The sequence below is a fragment of the Muscardinus avellanarius genome (assembly GCF_963383645.1).
Source record: "Muscardinus avellanarius genome assembly, chromosome: 4".
Classification (NCBI taxonomy): Eukaryota; Metazoa; Chordata; class Mammalia; order Rodentia; family Gliridae; genus Muscardinus; species Muscardinus avellanarius.
Genome location: NC_137789.1, coordinates 147,140,116 through 147,159,777, shown reverse-complemented (window position 1 = coordinate 147,159,777; position 19,662 = coordinate 147,140,116). Strand labels below are relative to the sequence as shown.

Sequence of the window (19,662 nt, the reverse complement as noted above, 5' to 3'; positions counted from 1 at the left end):
TTGTATAAGAAATTAATATAATATTATATATTTCAATTTGCTGATATTTGCATAAGAAAAATCTGGATGAATGGATAAGAAGTGTTTATTGTGGGAGCATGGAGAGAAGGGGTGGAGAAGAGGTGAGAAAATTATGGGTAGATGTAAAACTTTTCAATTTAAACTTTTTATTTGGTTCTAATTTCATATTATATGAGTGTGTGTCTTATTTCAAAATTTTAATTTAATTAAAATAAAACCTAACACTACAAAATCAAATTTGTTTTTTAAAACAATTCAAAAGAATCTGTTCACCTTTTACTTACCACGTCTTGTTGCTAAGATGAAACCTGAACTCTGTCCAAGCACTGAGCACATGCTGAGACCTTTATAGTTAGAATCTAAATTCAGACAAAAAGAAAATGTAGGGTCTCATCCAGTCCCTATAGGCAATAATGTATGTGCTTCATGATCAAAATTAACTGAAAATATTACTACCGATGTAACGTTTCTGGCATTTAAAATCTTTAATCAAACAAAAAGCTACAACACGCCTTTAGTAATTAGATATTCTATCTTCCACGGATATGCTTTCTTTTTTAGCACTCCTGTACTCAGATTATTAAGTTCGCTTTCAATATTAAAGTTTTGCTATTAAAAAGAGATGAAGCCAATTAGAATTTACTCTGTTCGTTGTGAGCTTTAATATTGCGAAAGGACTTACAATATCCTCTTTTTCTTCTAGCTGAAATAAAACAGATCACCACAATTTCATAGCCTGCAAAGTGTGCTGGCCACTTACTATGTATGACAATAACCCCGGCCAGACGTGAGTCTATGTACCCACATTCATAAAAAGTTATTTCAGTGTTATCGTTAACGGCCAGCTTTCAGTATCAAAGTCACCTTCATTTGAAATCCAACAAACATTTATCTTAACAAAAATAAAAAGTAACTCTAAGCACAATAATGAGCCATATTAAGCAGAGAAACAACTAGATAAAGGATGATAAAGGATGATAGTGCTCCAGCTGCCACTAAATATTCACTCATCAACTCACGAGACTATAAAGGTTTTATAAAGGTTAAACAAAAAGGGATCCCAGACACTGGGATTGTCATTTATTATGCATTGTTCTTCTCCCCAGCATTGTCTGGAGAATTATTTGGTTTTTACCATCGTAATTAAAGTAACTTATTAAAATACCCCTCCTTGTTCACTAATGAGCAAGGGACAAAAATAAGTTTTAACAAAATAAAGAAAAAATCTTATCTTGCGTTGATCAAAAATCATAACTTAACACAGAATTTGAATCAGTATATGATTAAATTTTTGAATTACAAATAGACTAAAGCTAACAAAGCAAAACTGAAATCTTAACACGTCTCAAGCTTTCGTAGGTTGTTGGCACGCCTGGCACCCCTGAGCACATTATCTGATATGTACTTGTAATTAATAGAAAATTTTCTTGATAACATAGATTTTAAAAAGTTGAATGGAAAACAAATTTCATTAGGTGGGCTCTAATTTTGAATTAATCTCCATAATAAAATGAGATACGTTTTCATCTGGAAACAATTACCCCAGTATGCTTTGAAAAATAATTAAAACACAGTAGTCTGTTTTACCACACATATTAAAAAACATAGAATCGTGATGTAAAGAATCACTGACTCTAATTAGTAAAATGTTACTAAGCAATGATCCAAAATATTAATATTCTAGATAATAAACATCATGTTTCCATGCTTCACAAGACTCTACAATCAACCTTCTTTAAACATTTATGAAATTTTCCATTTTAATGCAACTGCGTTGTTTAACCAATATTGGGTAGTTGCTAGAAAGATGTGTTTTAAACAAATAGGAGTTTCTTCATAAATACTTTTTGTATGACCTGACTAAATGTCTCCTTCAAAACTGGATCTCAGTTGTCATTCGCCACAGTACGATGCACTGTCAAGGCTTCCACTGATTGTTTCTAAATATGCTGATGTCCAGAGTTCTTGTGCAGCATGCCAAAGCCCACGTCAAAAGCCCTGGGCTGGACAACTAGGGCAAGGGTCAGCCTCAAAGACTAGCCTTAGTGTTTCTTACAAACGCAATCTTTTGATGCTTTCCTTAACACAAAGGCTGGGTACCCCAATTAGTCTAGGTAGCATAATACAGTAACAATAGCATTCTGCCACAATAAAGTTTAGGTAAGAAAAAATGCTATTCTCTAAGTACTTTAGCAGTTCCATTTGTTTCGACTGATTGATAAAATAACCTAAAGTACTCCATGGAGGTTACGATTTAGCTTCCTTACACACTCCATTCAGACTCCTCAAATATTCATAATAGTCTCAATAGTATCATTTGGCAACACAACTGTCCTAAAATAATAGCGTATTTTAATTAGATTTTGCATTTCAAAGCACTTTCTATACAGAAAACAATTTTATGTAACTTATATCAATACCCTAGGATAAAAGAATAGCCAAAGGTTATATGTAAATTACTAATTATCTGAAGGAAGCAAAACTGATTTACTGCTTAATTTATGTTAGCTCATCTGCTGGGCAAATAAGTATTCTAAAAGTAATAATAAATTGTCCACATCTCTTTGAGATAAATGTTTTATATTAAATGACATAGTATAAAACTAGCTTCTAAGAATAACATATTTCATTTTGATTAGAAAACTATGGGACTTACATGAAATTGTTTAACAATTATGTATGGTTTTTGAAAGTCAAAGATAATGTTCCAATTATAGACTTCACTGGAGTCCACAATGTCAGTACTTCAGAATGAATTTAAGGAGAAATAATAAGTTATTATTTTTACTGAGGCTCTTTTAAAAAAAAATAGACCAAGTAGGATTTTGCTAAACTGGATGTCTATGGAAACTAGAATTATCTTCTGATAATAACTTGACAATTTTGTATAAAAATGTATTAATAGAAGTATGACTATTTGATAGAGAATAATAATTAAGCACAAAGATTCTCAAAAGGAAAATTTCCAAAATTTAATATGACTTTCTAGGTTTTTAATTATAGCCTTACATATTTTGCTTGAAAATACTGACCATATATGAACTTTAAATTCAGATACTGTTGTTTTAAAATTTAGATGCCATTGTACTTTAAACTATTCCCTTCTGGAAAGTTTGTGTTTCAAAATCACTGTAATCAATTTCCAACTCCAGGAGTTAAGGACAAGGCAGTAAATACTAATCCCTTGAAATACATATTTTTGGGTGTCCTAAGTCAATAATATTCTTTTACACTATAATATAGTACAAATTACCAAATGCATAATATAATAATAATACAATTATATAGTCTTTTTACACCAACATACAAACTATGTGTATGAATATGAACATATTTTATTTAAATTAAGGAAAAATAACAAGTCAAATTACATTATTTTCTGTCAATTTTCACATTTCCAAGAATTTACAATGTGGTTTAAAGCAGTTTGCCAACATTTTCAAAAGGGAGGTGCTAGGAATTGATCCCGGGAGTTCTCTGTCTCTGAGCTATACCCTCACCTCTTTTTATTTTTTTATCTGGAAACAGGGTCTGACCAAATTGCTGAGATCCTCACTACGTTGCTAAAGCTGTCCTCAAAACTGTGGTCCTCCTTTCTCAGTCTTCCAAATACTGGGATTACAAAGGTACCCTACTATGCCTGGTTCAGTCTGTCAACATTTTAAGTTAACTACTAATATTATAACTTATTTTGCTGTTTTTTTAAATTTCTCACTGAATCCAGTCATTTTCCTTAAAATAATATCATAAACTATGGAGTTTTTGAGAAGTACTCTACCACAGTGTAGTTTTACATTATTTCTAAGAATTACATAGCTAATTGGTATCCTAGAATTCTTATAACACTCCCCAAAGGAATATAGTCTAAGTGTTTTACTCTATAAGTAGAAATAAAGGTTAAGAGAAATAGGAATATGAAATGGTCAATTTGAGACTTATCCTGAAGATACTACTTTGTGTATAGTGACCACTCAACAATAGATGTGAAATGTAACTTTAAGGAAATGTACTTACAATTATAATTATTTATTAAAAATTTATAGTTGAAAGCTAAAATTTATACAGCAGAGCATATAGAGTATACTACTATTTGTGTAAATCATGTAGAAAAAGAATATATGTCAATATTGCTTGTGTATGCATACTATAACTTCAGGAGGAAATACAAAAATAGTTATCTATAGAAAAGAGAGGACGGAGTAGTTGAGCAACAAGAGTGTAAATTTTGAGTTTTGAAACATATAGATATTACCTATTAAATAGATATAAAACAAGAAAAGGATACAAAAATGATGCTCAGTTTTATAGCAAACTACCCATGTTTGTTTCTGATAAAGAGAAAAATGACTTTTAAAAATATTTCCTGTTACTAGAATAAAATTTTATTGTACCAAATTGCCAACATATGTCTAAATTGAAATTGAAAACATATGTCTATAAGAGATATAAGGAAAAAAATTCTCCTCCATAGCTACTAAAAAAAAAAAAATGGCCAAACAAAACAAGTCTGAATGTGCTGTAGAAATAAAGAATCAAGCTTTGAACACTGCCCTTGTTCAAAATATTGACAATAAAGTAATAATAGAAGATTTCAGACAAATAATTAATATACTATAATAGTTAACATTTTCCATAATAGATCTGTGAATGAGTCTAACACCATCTTCATTCAATACACTCAATATCTGCCTAAATATCACAGTCAAAGTACATGAATCATTTCAGTGAATGACAATAAACTAAGTTAAACAATAATTACAGAAGCACCCACAGAATTTTTAAAGAAATAAATATTATTGCTATGCAATAAGAATATTAAGTGATTTCTAGGAAAATACAGTACATGTCAAATGCTGATTTAGCATGATTTCCAGCATAGTTATGACTCTTAGAGATGGGCAAGAAAGAAGTGTTTCTCTAGAGGAGAGACCAAAACCAACTGGAGTAGGTTTTGTTTTTAAATTACACTAGTTTGAAATGTCCTTTGGTTGAGAATGTCTGTCAAAGAGTGAACAACTGCTGGTGGCAGTTTGCGGCAACATCTGCATCATTAAATATATTACCTATTTTCATGTTCCTTATTATATGGCTGCATTATTGAAAAAACAATTCTTTGGGATGCTGATATTATTGTAAAAGTACTTTTATTCTTAAAAAAAAACAAAATCTGTAACTAAGATAACTGCAAACTGTTAGGTAACTAAACTTGTTTTTGGAACAATTAGTAAGCAAAGCATTATAAAGCTATGTTCAAGTCATAATAAAATTTTGCTAAAAGCATTTTTCCCTTAAATTACAAGTAGAATATGACTTAAAAGCTCACAACCAGATAAAATTTTAGCTCATAAAACTACATTCTACTCAATTCTGAGTGAGGTTTAAATGTGTATAGAAATGTCCATGCTCTAACAGTATACCTCTAACAAATTCTATTCTAAAGGGAGTGGGTAATGGCAGGGGGAGGTATACTCAACACAGATGGACTAATTCTTATGTTAAGCAACAATTTACAGAACATAAATGAGGTTAATATAGAACACTAGAAATATTATCATTTTTAATACTCAAATGTTAATGTATAAAATCAAGAAAACTCAAACTCTATTTCTGTCATTCCATAACAAGTTATGCATTACAAATAACCACACACTAAAATGATATTATTTTAGCAAAGCAATGTACAGTTGTATAAAGAATTCTTTCCTTACTACCCAAGTATTCTAATGTAAAATCCACAACACAATAGTCACTAGTAATTTCATAGATTTAATAAGACAAAAATGTTTTTAAACAAATTATTTTTTATGTTGTCCCATATAAAAAATTTTACATGGGAATGTGCTATGAACAACTTCAAGGACAGATCTAACTTACTTGCTTTGCTGTAATATAATGATTAAGACTCCACTTACATTATTAAATATCAAAACTAACTTGCTAAAATGTGTGAATTTTTTAAGCCAGATGTGGTGGCGCATGCTTGTAATCCCAGTACTTGGGAGGCAACTGTTTATTCAAAAGCTGTATAAAAATGATCACCACAGCCTAATTTAGAATATTGTTATCATTCCCCCAAATAAGCCCTGTATCCATAAGCAAGTGTTTTCTATTCAGCCTTCCTCTTCTCCTATTCAACATCCAAACATATATATTCCATGATATTTCTCTGTGTATGCCACATTGCAAGTTCCGATCCCACTCTTGATGGCCCCAGCACCGGCCTGGCCACCCAGCAGACTCTGATCCCGGCCTCGCTGGCTCCAGTACTGGCCTTGCCTCATGGCAGGCTCCAATCCCGGCCTTGGAGGCCCCAGCACTGACCATGCTTAAGGCAAGCTTCTATCCCGGCCTCACTGGCTCCAGCTATGGCCTCACCACATGGTAGGCACTGATCCCAGCCTTGCGGACCCCAGCACTGGCCTCGCCACATGACAGGCTCCAATCTTGGCCTCAGAGGCCCCAGCACTGGCCCTGCATCACAGCAGGCTCCAATCCCGGCCTCATTGGCCCTGTCACCGGCCTCATCCCTCAGCAGGTTCCGATCCCAGCCTTGGGGGCCCCAGCACCGACCCTGCCTCATGGCTGGGTCTGACCCCGGCCTCGCTGGCCCTGGCAACAGCCTCACCCCTCGGCAGGCTCTGATCCTGGCCTTGGAGGCCCCAGCACCAGCCTTGCCTCATGGAAGGCTCCAAACCCGGCCTTGCTGGCCCCAGCACCGGCCTCACCCCTTGGCTGGCTCTGATACCAGAAAATAAAAAATCAGATGCTTTCTCTAATATGCAAAAACTAGGAAGAAATGGGTAATAGGAGGAAATCTAGTTGAAGAAAGGGCCCTATGGAGGAGCAATTAAGGTGACCAATCAGAGGGGATGGGATGGGGGAAGATGGAATCTCTTTAAAACACATGATGTATGTAAACAAATATATCAAAGTTAATCACTAAATCAAGCATGGCATTGAGGGAAGGGGAGGAAATGGGATGGGGATTGGATAAAGGCTAATTGGATGATGTGTGCTTGGATATCCTCACAAGTCTTGTATTCCATTGTGATGTTTGACTACATTGCACCAATAAAATATATTTAAAAAACAAACATATATATTCCTCTCTTCCTCATTTTATTTTCTTCTTCTTGCTTTCTTCCAAGTGAAGATATTAACCTAATCATTTTTATAACCTAATCACATTTCTTTCATGTGAAGATATTAACCTAATCATATTATTTAAAATTAGAATTTCATACTCAATTTTATTCAAAACAAAATTCCTTGAAAGAAGCCATTTTCAAAAACATGTAAAATAAACTCATTTATCATGAATTTATTTTCTGTCTCTATAAATTTGCCTACATTTTCAAGATGATTTCCAAGGTTGAAACATGTCAGAACTTCATCCTTGAAGTTCTTATTAATGCAGAATAATATTCTTTGTACAAGTTCATCAAATTTTATTTGTCCACTCATCAGTTGACAGTATTTTAAATGTTTCCACTCTTTGGCTGTTATGAAAAATGCTGCTATGAACATTCATGTAAAAGTTTAAGTATGCCTATATTTGAACATGCTTGTGAATGTTTGTGTAGACCTATATTTATTTGTACTTTCCTTCAGTATATAACTAAGAAGGGAACTGATGAATCACATGGAAACTTTAACCTTATGTGGAATTGTAAAACTGTATTACAAAGTAGCTGCACCATTTTAGCTGCCCCAAAACAATCTCTCCACAAATGCAGAAGCATTTGTTATTGGTGACATTTTATGATTTTATTGGCAAATATTAGAGATAGTTATTAGAGAATAATAACATATATTATTGATAAAAACTACCTAATTATACTTACTATGGTTTTGATTTCTATTTCCTCGATGACTAATGTTGTGAACATTTTCAAGAGTATTCTGGAGATGAATATATGCCTATATTGAATATATGTGTATATATTAATGTATAAATATTAATGTGTATTTAAGTACATATTACATAAATAATGTATATGTGTTTACATATATATGTGTATATACACACACACATATACTTTCGAGAAAGGGCCATTCAAATTTTTGGTCCATTTTTTTCTTTTCTTTTTTTTTTTTTTTTTTTTTTGTGGTGGTACTGGGGTTCCTGGAAGCCCTTCTACCTCCGGGCTACACTCCCAAACCTATTTTATACTTTTTTATTTGGAAACAGGGTCTCTTAAGCCAGCGTGGCTGGCTTCGAACCTGCGTGATCCTCCTGTCTCCACCTCCCAAGCGCGGGGATTACAAGCGTGCGCCACCACGCCTGGCCTAAATCCTTGGTCCATTTTTCAAAGGGATATTTGCTCTATGGTAATTTATCTCTAAGAATTCTTTGAATGTTTAAGATATGTCTCTTATAATTTGTGAAAGTTTTCACACATTTGTGGTTATCTTTTTATTTTCACCATGGTGGACCATTGTAACTGGGGTTTTTTTTTGTTTTGGTTTGGTTTTTTTTGGTACTGGGTATTGAACCCAGGGGCATTCTACCTCTGAGCTACTAAGCCTCCAGCTCTGTATCCATAACCCGACCACTTCTCATCACACCGACTGCCACCCCTTAGTCTATAATCTCACTGGGTTATGGCGAAGCCTCCTACCCAGTTTCCCTGTGCCTACAATCACCTTTCTCCAGTCTATTCCGAACACATCAGCTGAATGGTCAATTTAAAACCAAATTCTTTTAACTAAAATATTCCAGTTATACCTGAAACTCTTCAATGATTTCTGACTCTCTCAAAATAGAACCTAAGGGAATGTTTTAAAGCAATAGTGCCTATTAGAATTATTGGTGAGCTTTAAATATTAACATAGCAGGCTGAGCCTCACATTCAGAAATTCTAATTCTCTAAGTCTGGTGAGGGTAGGATGCTTCACTGACACACAGGAATATGTATGAATATTTATATATATGTGGTGTACATGTATAGATATCCACATGTAATATATATACACATACATATACATACCACATATGTTTACATTGTTTAAGATCCATGGGTGATTCTAAATGATACACTAGATTCAAAAACACTATCCTTAAATAGTGTTTTTGAAGTATCCAGAATGTCAAATAGTTATTGAGAAGAGTCTAAGATATAGAGTGATTATTACTACCAATATTAATATATAATACATTGCTTATCATCCTTTATATCATACATTAACAATGATAAAAATATTTATTTAAGTCTGCTAGACAAAAGGCTACCAGTGAAGTAACATTTAGCATGCATGAGCTCACTTATTATTAAAAATCTGATATAGCTGGCCTTCCCATACTTTATTGATTCTGGGATACTTTTTTCACATTTTAATATCTCTGAAATTTGATATTGTTTTAAAATCAATGGGATCATACAACCACCGCTGTCCAGATGACAGTGAGGACGTAGCTGTCATTGCCTGTGGAGACGCAAACTTGATTATCCTAGGCTGTGACACCATGTGAAACAAATATAACATCTTCACATGGGTCAAGAAATGATTTCTGAAAACCTAAATAATGTGAAAACATTTTAGTGAGATTTTAGCTAATTTATTTTGCTTCAACTTTCCCTCCTATGTTGAAATATGAATGACATATGATGAACTCTGATGAACTCTATAGCTAAATAATTCTATAAGAGGCCTTTAAATCAATATAAAATAAATATTCTTGGTGATAAGGGTGCACTGTGTCAAAGTACCACAGATGCTGCTTTCTCTAAGTGATACATCAAATAAGAATTGATCACTTCTTATTAAGTGAGACACAATATAGTCTCCCTACACAGACATATGAATGGTTTACATGACAAATGTTCAATTAGAAAATCATCCTGTTCAAACTTGGCCTATTTTTGGAAGTTCTTAAAATGGTTTAGAGAGGTTGGATTTTGGAATCTGACAGGCTTAGTTTTAAATTATAATTTAAATTATAATTTAATTTTCCTCAAACCTCCCATGTAAGAAAAAGGGAAATAAGCATCTTCAGGGTTTGGATAAATACTATTTTTGCTAAAGTGGGTAAGTAAAAATAAAAGCTCATTTTTTTCTTGCTTACATTCAATTTGTTTGTATTATAACTATGAAATCACAATCCTTCTTCTTTACAAAATATTCATCCCAAAATACCCATCTTGGTGATTCTCTTAAGATTTCTACGCACACATACACAAATAGAAAAATCATAAAGACTGTATTATACACTTTTCAATTAAAAATAATAGCTTTAACACAAGTAACCTTTTTAGGGTTGAGATTTTTGTTTGGCTTATTTACTGCTGTATTTACCTAAAATATACTTAGAATAACAGTAATTGCTCAAAAATTTATGAATGAAAAATAATTTTATATCAATACATATTTATCTCATTTTTGCCTTAGTAACATAATATCTCACTGAAAGAAGCTGAAATTTACTTAAAGAATCTTTTCAGACTATATACATTGTTTTGATATCAGACATTTTTCTGTAAATATTTTTAATGTATATACATTGAAAATATAGGTAGGTGTGTGCCTGTAGGATATATTTGTAGAAATCTAATTACTGAGCCAAATAATTTTTTTTAATTTTATGGACAGAATAGTGAGCATCTGTTTCTAGTTCCTTGCCCAGTATAATTCCTCCTTGTTTTGAAAACAAATCAAGATTTTTCTTTGGAAATTTGTTTCTTTCTCTCCTCTCTCCTTTCTCTATCGTCTCTTCTCTCTACTTTGTCTTCTCTCCTCTCTCCCCTTCCCCTCCTGTCCTCTCTCTTCTCCTCTCCTTTTATTTTTTTGCAGGACTGGGGATTGAACCCAGGGTCATTCTACCCCCACCCAAGCTACACCCTTAGCCAGGCATGGTGGCGCATGGGAGGCTGAGACAGGAGGATCCCACAGGTTCAAAGCCAGCCTCAGCTGGTTTAAGAGACCCTGTTTCCAAATAAAATATAAAATAGGTCTGGGAGTGCAGCCTGGAGGTAGAAGGCCCCTGGGTTCCATCCCCAGTACCATACACACACACACACACACACACACACACACACACACACACAAAGCTACACCCTTACCCTATTTTTTCTTCTTTATTTTTGAAACAGGGTCTCACTAAACTGCAGAGGACGTCACTAAGTAGCTGAGGCTGGCTGCCAACATGTGGTCCTCCTGTCTTAGCCTACCAAGTACTGGAATTACAAGCCTGTAATCCCAGTTACATGCCCAGTTGCTCACTTAAATTTGAGTTTTAGACAATGAGAGGTTTTGGTATAAAGGCACACAAATACACATATACAGGGAATACACATAAAACATTTGATTGCATGCACAAGATAGAAGATTTTATGGTTAATCAGGCTATAATTTGTTGAGAGAAAATCAGAATCATTTGCCATTCTTAAATTATGTAAATAACTGAGTCAAAATGTAAAGATAATGATGAAACATTTTAAAATATGATTTTTGGTTAATTTTTCATATTGAATATTTAGTAAAAACAGTCCCAAGTTATTGCGTTTTTTGCTGTTGTTTTTTGTGGATGCTGCTGTTTTTCTTTTGTTCTGTTTGTGGTACTAGGGACTGAATTCAGGGGTGTTCTACCTTGGGGCTATATCCCCAACCCAATTTTGATTTTTATACTGGAACAGAGTCTCATTAAGTTGCTGAGGCTGGCCTTGAACCTGCAATCATCCTGTATCATCCACAAGTTTTTTTGTTTCTGTTTTGCTTCATTTAATTTTTTAGAAATCAAACCTATGGTCAGGCATGGTGGCACGCACCAGTAATCCCAGTACTTGGAAGGCTGAAAAAGGACAGCTGGTTTCAGGACAGTCTCAGAAAGTCGTGAGACTTTAGCAACCTAGAAAGACCTTGTTTCAAAACAGGAAATAAAAATTGGTGCAGGGAAGCGTAGCTCAGAGGTAGAATCCCCCTGAGTTCAATCCCTAGTACCATATACACATAAACAAGAAAAGAAAAAAAGGAAGGGAGGGAGGGAGGGAGGAAGGAAGGAATCAAGCCTATGGATAATAATGCAACAGTTCACATTGCTTCCATTACTAATCTCACTTCTAAAAATGTTTTCATCTCCCATATCCCCCTATGGGTGACCACAATAAAGTGTATCCAGGTGTCCTCCTAAGTATTGTGCACGTGTGTGTGTATATATATGTGTTTGTCTTATTAAAAATGTTTTAAAGCTCTGAATTTTCTAAAAATACACTCCATGTATTTTTCTTCATTTCTGGCATTTAACAATCTGTCTGGAATATAGCAAAAAACCAACACAACATTGTTGAATTAAGCAGCATGGAAGCAGTACGTGCAAACCAGGATGACTGGGAGCAGATTTGCAAGGTAAGCGTCGGTTGACTCACACCCTACGCCTCTCATCATATTTGATATTTCAATTCATGGCATTTCTAAGTCTATGTGTGTTAATTTTAAAAGTATTTTAATATAAATAGATAAGGTGAATATTCATAATTTCTAACCTTATAGGAGAAAGGGAAAATTATACAGTGGCAATTATGATAGTCTTCAAATCAATAAAAAGCAAAGGATAAGAAAAATAAGTTGACACTGAGGTCTCAACTGCAAACACATTTCTCAGTGCAATATTTACTCAAGGTTAAGAAAAAGCATATCTTTTATGGAAAGCCTTATTTATTAAAATGCTTAAATTTGTATGGAATGCAGACTCTTTGTGCACTTAGAACTTCTACCAAAAGTTACATGTAGTTCCCAACCAATTAGTTTTGATTCCTCCTCTCCACTCTGTGCTCTATCTTCTCTGTAAATAAGTTGGCGTTTTAAGGAGTTAAAATAGCTTGATTTCTAAAACAATGCCTTATTGCATTAATGTTATTTGAATTTAAATGCATTTACCACAAACTCAGTACCTTTTGGAATATTTTATCATTATTTATCCATGAAGTGTCATTAATAGTATTGCATGTCTGTGTCTGTGCCCATAAAATGGAAAAGGACTAAGGTGCTTACTTCTAGAAAAATAGTTACTCAAAGCTACGAGAACCCGACTAATAGGTTTTAGTTTAGTATTTTAACTCCAGCTTTAGGTTGGTAAAGATAATGCCAAATACAAGTTTAATATCTGCATGACTGTAAGATATTAAGCAATCTTGTAGAGCATCCAAAGACCAGTTCAATGGCATGACAAGCACTGTGTTACCAGAGGCAATTTTGGTATTCATTTTTAAAAAGCAAAAATATACTAAAATTTTTAAATAATGTGATAAAGTTCTATACTGCTACATTGTAAAGACATTTAAAAAAAACTTTAAGAGAAGAATTAAAGGAGAAAAATTTTCTAGGACAAGAAATTTTGTGTTCATTCAAATACACACAGACTACTTTGTGAAAGGTAGGGAGATATAGGCCATAGGAGGAACTCTAGATGAAGAAGGAGATACTATCGATGAGCAAATAAGGCGACCTAACTGAGGGGATGGAAGGGGACAGAGGGAAATTCTCTAATGCACACGATGTACATTAATAAACATATCAAAGTCAATCACTAAGCCAAACATGAGAAGGAAGGAGAGAAAATGGGGTGGAACTGGGTAAGGGCTAATTGGGTGATGTGTGCACGTATGTCTCTACCATCTTGTACCCCATTAAGATGTATGACCACAGTGCACCAATAAAGAATTTAAAAAACCATAAAAACAAATATACATGGACTTACTGAAAATAAGTTGATATACAAATGACCATCCCTTTGCCTAAATGTCTTCTTTTACCACATGGATTTTTAAGTCATAGTTAAACTGAGACATGCTACAATTAAACCACCGAAAACATGTGGGAAAATGTTTATAACTGAATAAAAATCACTTTTTTTTTAACTGTTAAGATATTCATGATACTTTTAACTCTTATTTGTTAAATATATGATTAAATACCTTCATTGTAAAGTATATTTTACATGACAAAATTTCAAGAGACTCACTTTAACACATGCTTACTCCAAACAAATTTTTTTTTTTTTTTTTTTTTTTTTTTGGTGGTACTGGGGTTCCTGGAAGCCCTTCTACCTCCGGGCTACACTCCCACGGGCTACACTCCCAGACCTATTTTTTAACTTTTTATTTGGAAACAGGGTCTCTTAAGCCAGCATGGCTGGCTCTGAACCAGCGCGATCCTCCTGCGGGGATCACAAGCGTGCACCACCACCCCTGGCCCCCAAACAAATATTTCAGAATGTGATTATCTAGCTAAAGTTGAATATGTCATTGAGGCTAAATGTTTTCAATACTTCATTGAAAATATAGGTCATAATAATGAGTTCATATATTCACTTAAGTGTATGGGAGCATTTCCATTGACCAATATCTGTTATTGCTTCTATGTATTAGAACAGCCTAAAATAAACTTCTCATATTTCTAATAGGGTTGTCATAGAAATTAGTTTGGGGCTTCTTATAAAACGGGATAATATCAGTATCAATTGAAATCTTTTGTAGTTTTGATTTTGTTTACAAAAATCTCCTAAATTCTCAAAGATATTATTCAAAAGAAATAACATTAATGATAGGTCTCTGATATTAAAATATACCACATAAAAGTATGTATATTTATTAGAAACCAAAGAGTTAAAAAGCAATATGACTAGGAGAATTATATACAATATATTTTGAAATTCCCAAATATTGTTTTCATTTTAAACAGTCCTTACATTTAAAAAGTAAGTGGTACAATCACCATAACACAATTACAAAAATCAAAAAAGAAAAAAGCCTCTAAGTAAATTTCATTTTCTGGTACATTATAATTCGTGATTTTACTAATCCTAGGTATCTTCTGAACTTTATAACAATTAATCTCTAAAAGCTTCAAGAGATTAACATACCCACATAAATAAAAAGTGCTAGGCTCTCTGCTTTGGAGACTATTGCAATAATCTAATGGACAGAAAAAGAAGGGGATTGGACAAAACCACATTCTTGACTTTGATATGTTTATTAATGTACATCGTGTGCATTAGAGAATATCCCTCTGTCCCCTTCCATCCCCTCAGTTAGGTCGCCTTATTTGCTCATCGATAGTATCTCCTTCTTGCCTCCACTCACGTATACCTTAAATGAGATGTCTAACACAAAAACTATGAGTAATGTGTTTAAAAATATTTGGGACTCATAGGGCAAAAATAAGAAATAATCTTTTAATAATATAAAAATTATTACTTAAAACATATCTTTAGTCAGTGTGGTTAATAATCTCTGAGGCTCATAAGACCCAAAGCAAAAATCATCTTTTAACAATACAAAACTATCTAATAATAGAGCAAAATAATTTCATAGTTATTTCTGGCATTAAAATATGAATTAATTCTAAGATATTCAGGATTTCTCATTATAACATATTTGTTAAAATTAAGTTACAGAAAATTTCTCAAAACCTTGTCACATATAGTACAATATAACCTTTCAACAACATAGATTTTCTGCTTTGGTAAAGGTTAACAAGTTAAATGAAAACATCTTTATATTCTTTCATAGAGAGAAGCACTATCTAGATGGATTTTGGAAAGAAGGGAATTGCACTAAGGAATATCCAGTGGACACAGTGATATTTAAAAGTGCAGATTGTACTGATGCAGTGGTCTCTAGTCTAGTTCTCCTGACCAGCTTTCCTTATCCTTCCCATGTACATCAACCATTTCGAAAATTCCCGATTGCCAATCAAAAGACAAATCCATTTTCATGCTCCTAAACTTAAGAGTCATTTCAGTATTCCAGAGCATCTGATTAATATGTAATAAACAGCATTACTACACTGGGGTGATATAATACTAATAGAAATCAATTTGTCATTTTGAGAAGTGTGAAGGTTTTAATAGCTAACTTAATCATTCATATGAGTTTCTTCCAAATATTAAATGTTTGTATTCTTCCTCTTAGCTGCTGCATGTACACATTCTTTAGGGTTTTATGACCCCAATGTAGGAATTAGTTGTATAATATATATTATATAATTATATATATAAACCTTTGCTTTTAGAGTTAAGAAAATTTGAATAGACTACATAGTCATATTCAGATGCCACTCACTGGTAGAACTTAGCTTTCATTTACCTTTCAACAGTGCTATATTTAGAGGGGCATTTTGCAAACTCTGCAGATCAGATATTTGAACAGTGCTCGTGATAATGCGGTGGTAATAAAGGCTCCCTATTGATCCTGACTTCCTTTCTAATGTTCGGGACATAAGAAACATTGGATGTCACCAGCTATAGACCATTATGGAAGGCCTTCCCACTGTCTGCCCTCAATTAGGGTTTTTCCCTTCTGAATCTAAGCTTCTTGCTGTAATACATATCTAACACGTCTAGATGATCATTAATCTCCACAGAGAATCTCAGTATGTGCCAAATAAGTATGTATTTATATTGAATGTGCTCCTTCCTCACGCTGCACTGGCCATCTACCTTCTCTGGCAGAAGAAGAACTATTTTTATGGAAAGGGAGAAGCTCAAGTTTCCAAATATTTTATAGGTAGGCACTGGGTTTTGATGGGTACTTGAAAATAGAAGGGTAATTCAGAAGAATGCATACCATTCAATAATTCTACAGTTTGCAATGCACTAGACTATTTTTAATATCTTTAAATACTATATTTTACATGTGGAAAAACTATAAATATACAAAATACTGGGAAATAAAATCATAAATAAAATACTAATAATAGAATGCCAATATTTATCTCTATAGAACATGATAATTAAACTAATAAAAATAGAAACTTGACATTTCATTATAAGAATTATGGAACAATAAGTCTACCAGTTATTTTGCTCCAAAGGTGATTATTTCTTCCAGATAATTAATGTATACAAAATTAAGAAACTATATTTGTATAATATATTTATATAATCCATTGTTATAATTTTATGAATATTACTCATCAATTTTAGAATTATTAGGAACATTATGATTAATTCTAATATAGAAAATTATCAAATTGACATGCTCTTGAAACAAAGAGGGAATATAAAATAGTCAATAAATAGAAAATATTTGATTCCCTTCAAGAATATGCTATAAATATCTAGAAGAGAAACCATTTCCTAAATCCAAAACTAAGCCAATAAATATCACTCTGACTCTTCTTTTAAATTACAATACAGATAGAAGGGAAACATTTTCCTAAATCCAAAAACTAAGCCAATAAATATCACTCTGACTCTTCTTTTAAATTACAATACAGACACCAATGAAAAATAAATTATATTCCAATAGAATAAATACCTAAATCAATGAAATTACAGATTATTTAACTAGCTGAATTAATATTTCTATTCATTACAAATTCTAATACTATTAAAAACCCTTAACTAACCAGTCTTTCTACAGATACTACTTACCGTAGCAGAAAGAGTTGTCTCTCAAGCTTTAGAAACACTAGATTGTTTGATATTAACATGTAAAATTAATTTAAAAATTTATAGTTAAAAGAAGCATTTTAATTATGCAATAGGTTTACTCAAACCTTTGAACCAAAGATTAAATAATATGACTGATACCTCTCTCCGTCGAGAAGCCCAACAAGTTTGTTTGATCTTCCATACCACGGCAGCCACCAGTAATAAGGACAAAAAACAACTGGAAAATAAAAATAATAATTTTTGCTAAAAACATTTGAATGATGCACTTAAATAAAATAATACATGACAGATACATATGCATTTATATATACTGAGTGTATATATACATATAAATATAATCACTTTGTCTTGTTAAATAATTCAAGCAAAAGCTTTCTTCATATCTGTTTCTCAATTTCTTATAATCTGGTATCTGGCTTAAATGCTGATAAAACTATGCTAATAATCATTATTTATTTTAAGGAATACATTCCTCAAAAACTATTTCAACCAAAGACCATTAGGACTTCCTAAAATTAAATAAACTGGGTTTTCCTAATCAATGGTACCCACCATTCATTCATTGAAACCCTCTTCTTTTGTCAACTGATGCTACTTCTGGTTTCCGGCTAAAACTAAATGAATCAGCAATATGCTAAAATTTCTCTTAATATTTGAAGAAGCCCAGAAGAGTCCCTCTTGTCTTGTGGTTCTCAGCCAGGAGTGGCCTTGCCCCGTAGGGGACACTTGGCAGGGTCTGGAGTTATGTTTGGTTTTTACCAGTCAGAGGACATCTAAGGTGAAGTTTCTAAATATCCTACATCAGACAGGGCACCCCTCCAACAACAAAAGTCTTGCAGGCTCAAACAATCAAGATTACCTAGGGTGAGAAATTCTGTTCTAGTATGACTCACCCCTACAGTGGTTAAACTATTTTCATTATTCCAAGGTTAATAATGTAATGTTAAAATATGGTATTGCAAGTTGATTCTTGAGATATATTCTAAGGACATATTTATTTATTTATTTATTTATTTATTTATTTATATACTTAGGTATGAGATTGAATCCTGGAACATTCTACCTCCAAACTACATACCAAGTCCTTTTTATTTTTTATTTATTTATTTTTAAATTTTGAAACAGAGTCTTGCTAAGTTGCCAAGGCTAGCCTCAAACCTGTCTTAGCCTGATAAATACTGGGATTACAGGCATGTACCCCTGTTCTGGACTAGGATACATTTATATGAATTTCAGTTAGACCATTACACCCTTAAGAATTTTATCATAAGAGATAAAAATTTACCACATCCAAACAAACTGGACTCATTAGTAATACTGATCATAACAAAAGCAATTGAAATCGCTGAATAATACATATCCTTCATATTTTAAGTGATTTACCTGAATTATCTTTACTACAATCACAAAGATGTGCCATACATAGCTATGTGCTCATTGAAGGGATGACAAAGTCAAGTCAGGAGAGCTTAAGTCATTTCCTGCACCTCAAAAATAGGAAAGTTCAGCCAGGAGTCGTGGCACACACTTGTAATCCCAGCATGCGGGAGGCTGAGACCCAAGGATCGCGGTTCGCAGACAGCCTCGGCTACTACTTAGTGAGGCACTCCACAACTTAGTGAGACCCTGTTTCAAAATAAAGAATAAAAAATAGGGCAGGGGGTATAGCTCGGAGGTCAACTGCCCCTGGGTTCCATCGCCAGATCTGCAAAAAGGAAAGTGCAAGTTGTGCTATCCCCTGCCTGTTCTGGGCTACTGTTACTTTACAGCAAAGATGAAAACACATTCAACTGTACTCTCCCTTACACTCAATCAGACACTGATTCTTTCAATTTCTTCTTTCAGAATGCCTCTCGTAGTAGATGATAGTATATACACAAAAATGGTGTTCTCTCTAATAATTAAACTTAATTTAAATACCAAAATACACTTGATTTGCTAACCTGATGATTCACAATATTTCCTTCAAAATAGCTTCAAGTTCAAAATTCGGTTAAGATGGTGAAGACTGAATTTTTCCATGAAGAGGTTAAATTCTGTGATATATATCATGACTCAGGTAAAGAATATCACTCATGTAATCATTCATGAAGGCATAAAAAATTCAGTACTTATGACTTTACTTTCTTGAGAAGAGGTGATGCATTATTTCAGAACTCAGCACAGAGTAGTTTTCATTAACTTTTGCTAAGTGAATGGAATTGCTTATCTTTAGTTGATTCGAATAATATAATTTTCTGACATTGACT

At 33.2% G+C, this 19,662-nt stretch overlaps 1 protein-coding gene across 1 annotated transcript in view; it reads right to left on the bottom strand.

Annotated features, from left to right (window-relative positions):
* ATRNL1 (attractin like 1) overlaps positions 1–19,662 on the bottom strand; it is a gene marked incomplete at both ends in the record, with an annotated part of 644,309 nt that overhangs the window by 359,347 nt on the left and 265,300 nt on the right. The window contains one exon of the mRNA XM_080694289.1: positions 17,552–17,630. Coding sequence (XP_080550415.1) covers positions 17,552–17,630 — 79 coding nt within the window. The remainder of the gene's footprint in view (positions 1–17,551; positions 17,631–19,662) is intronic.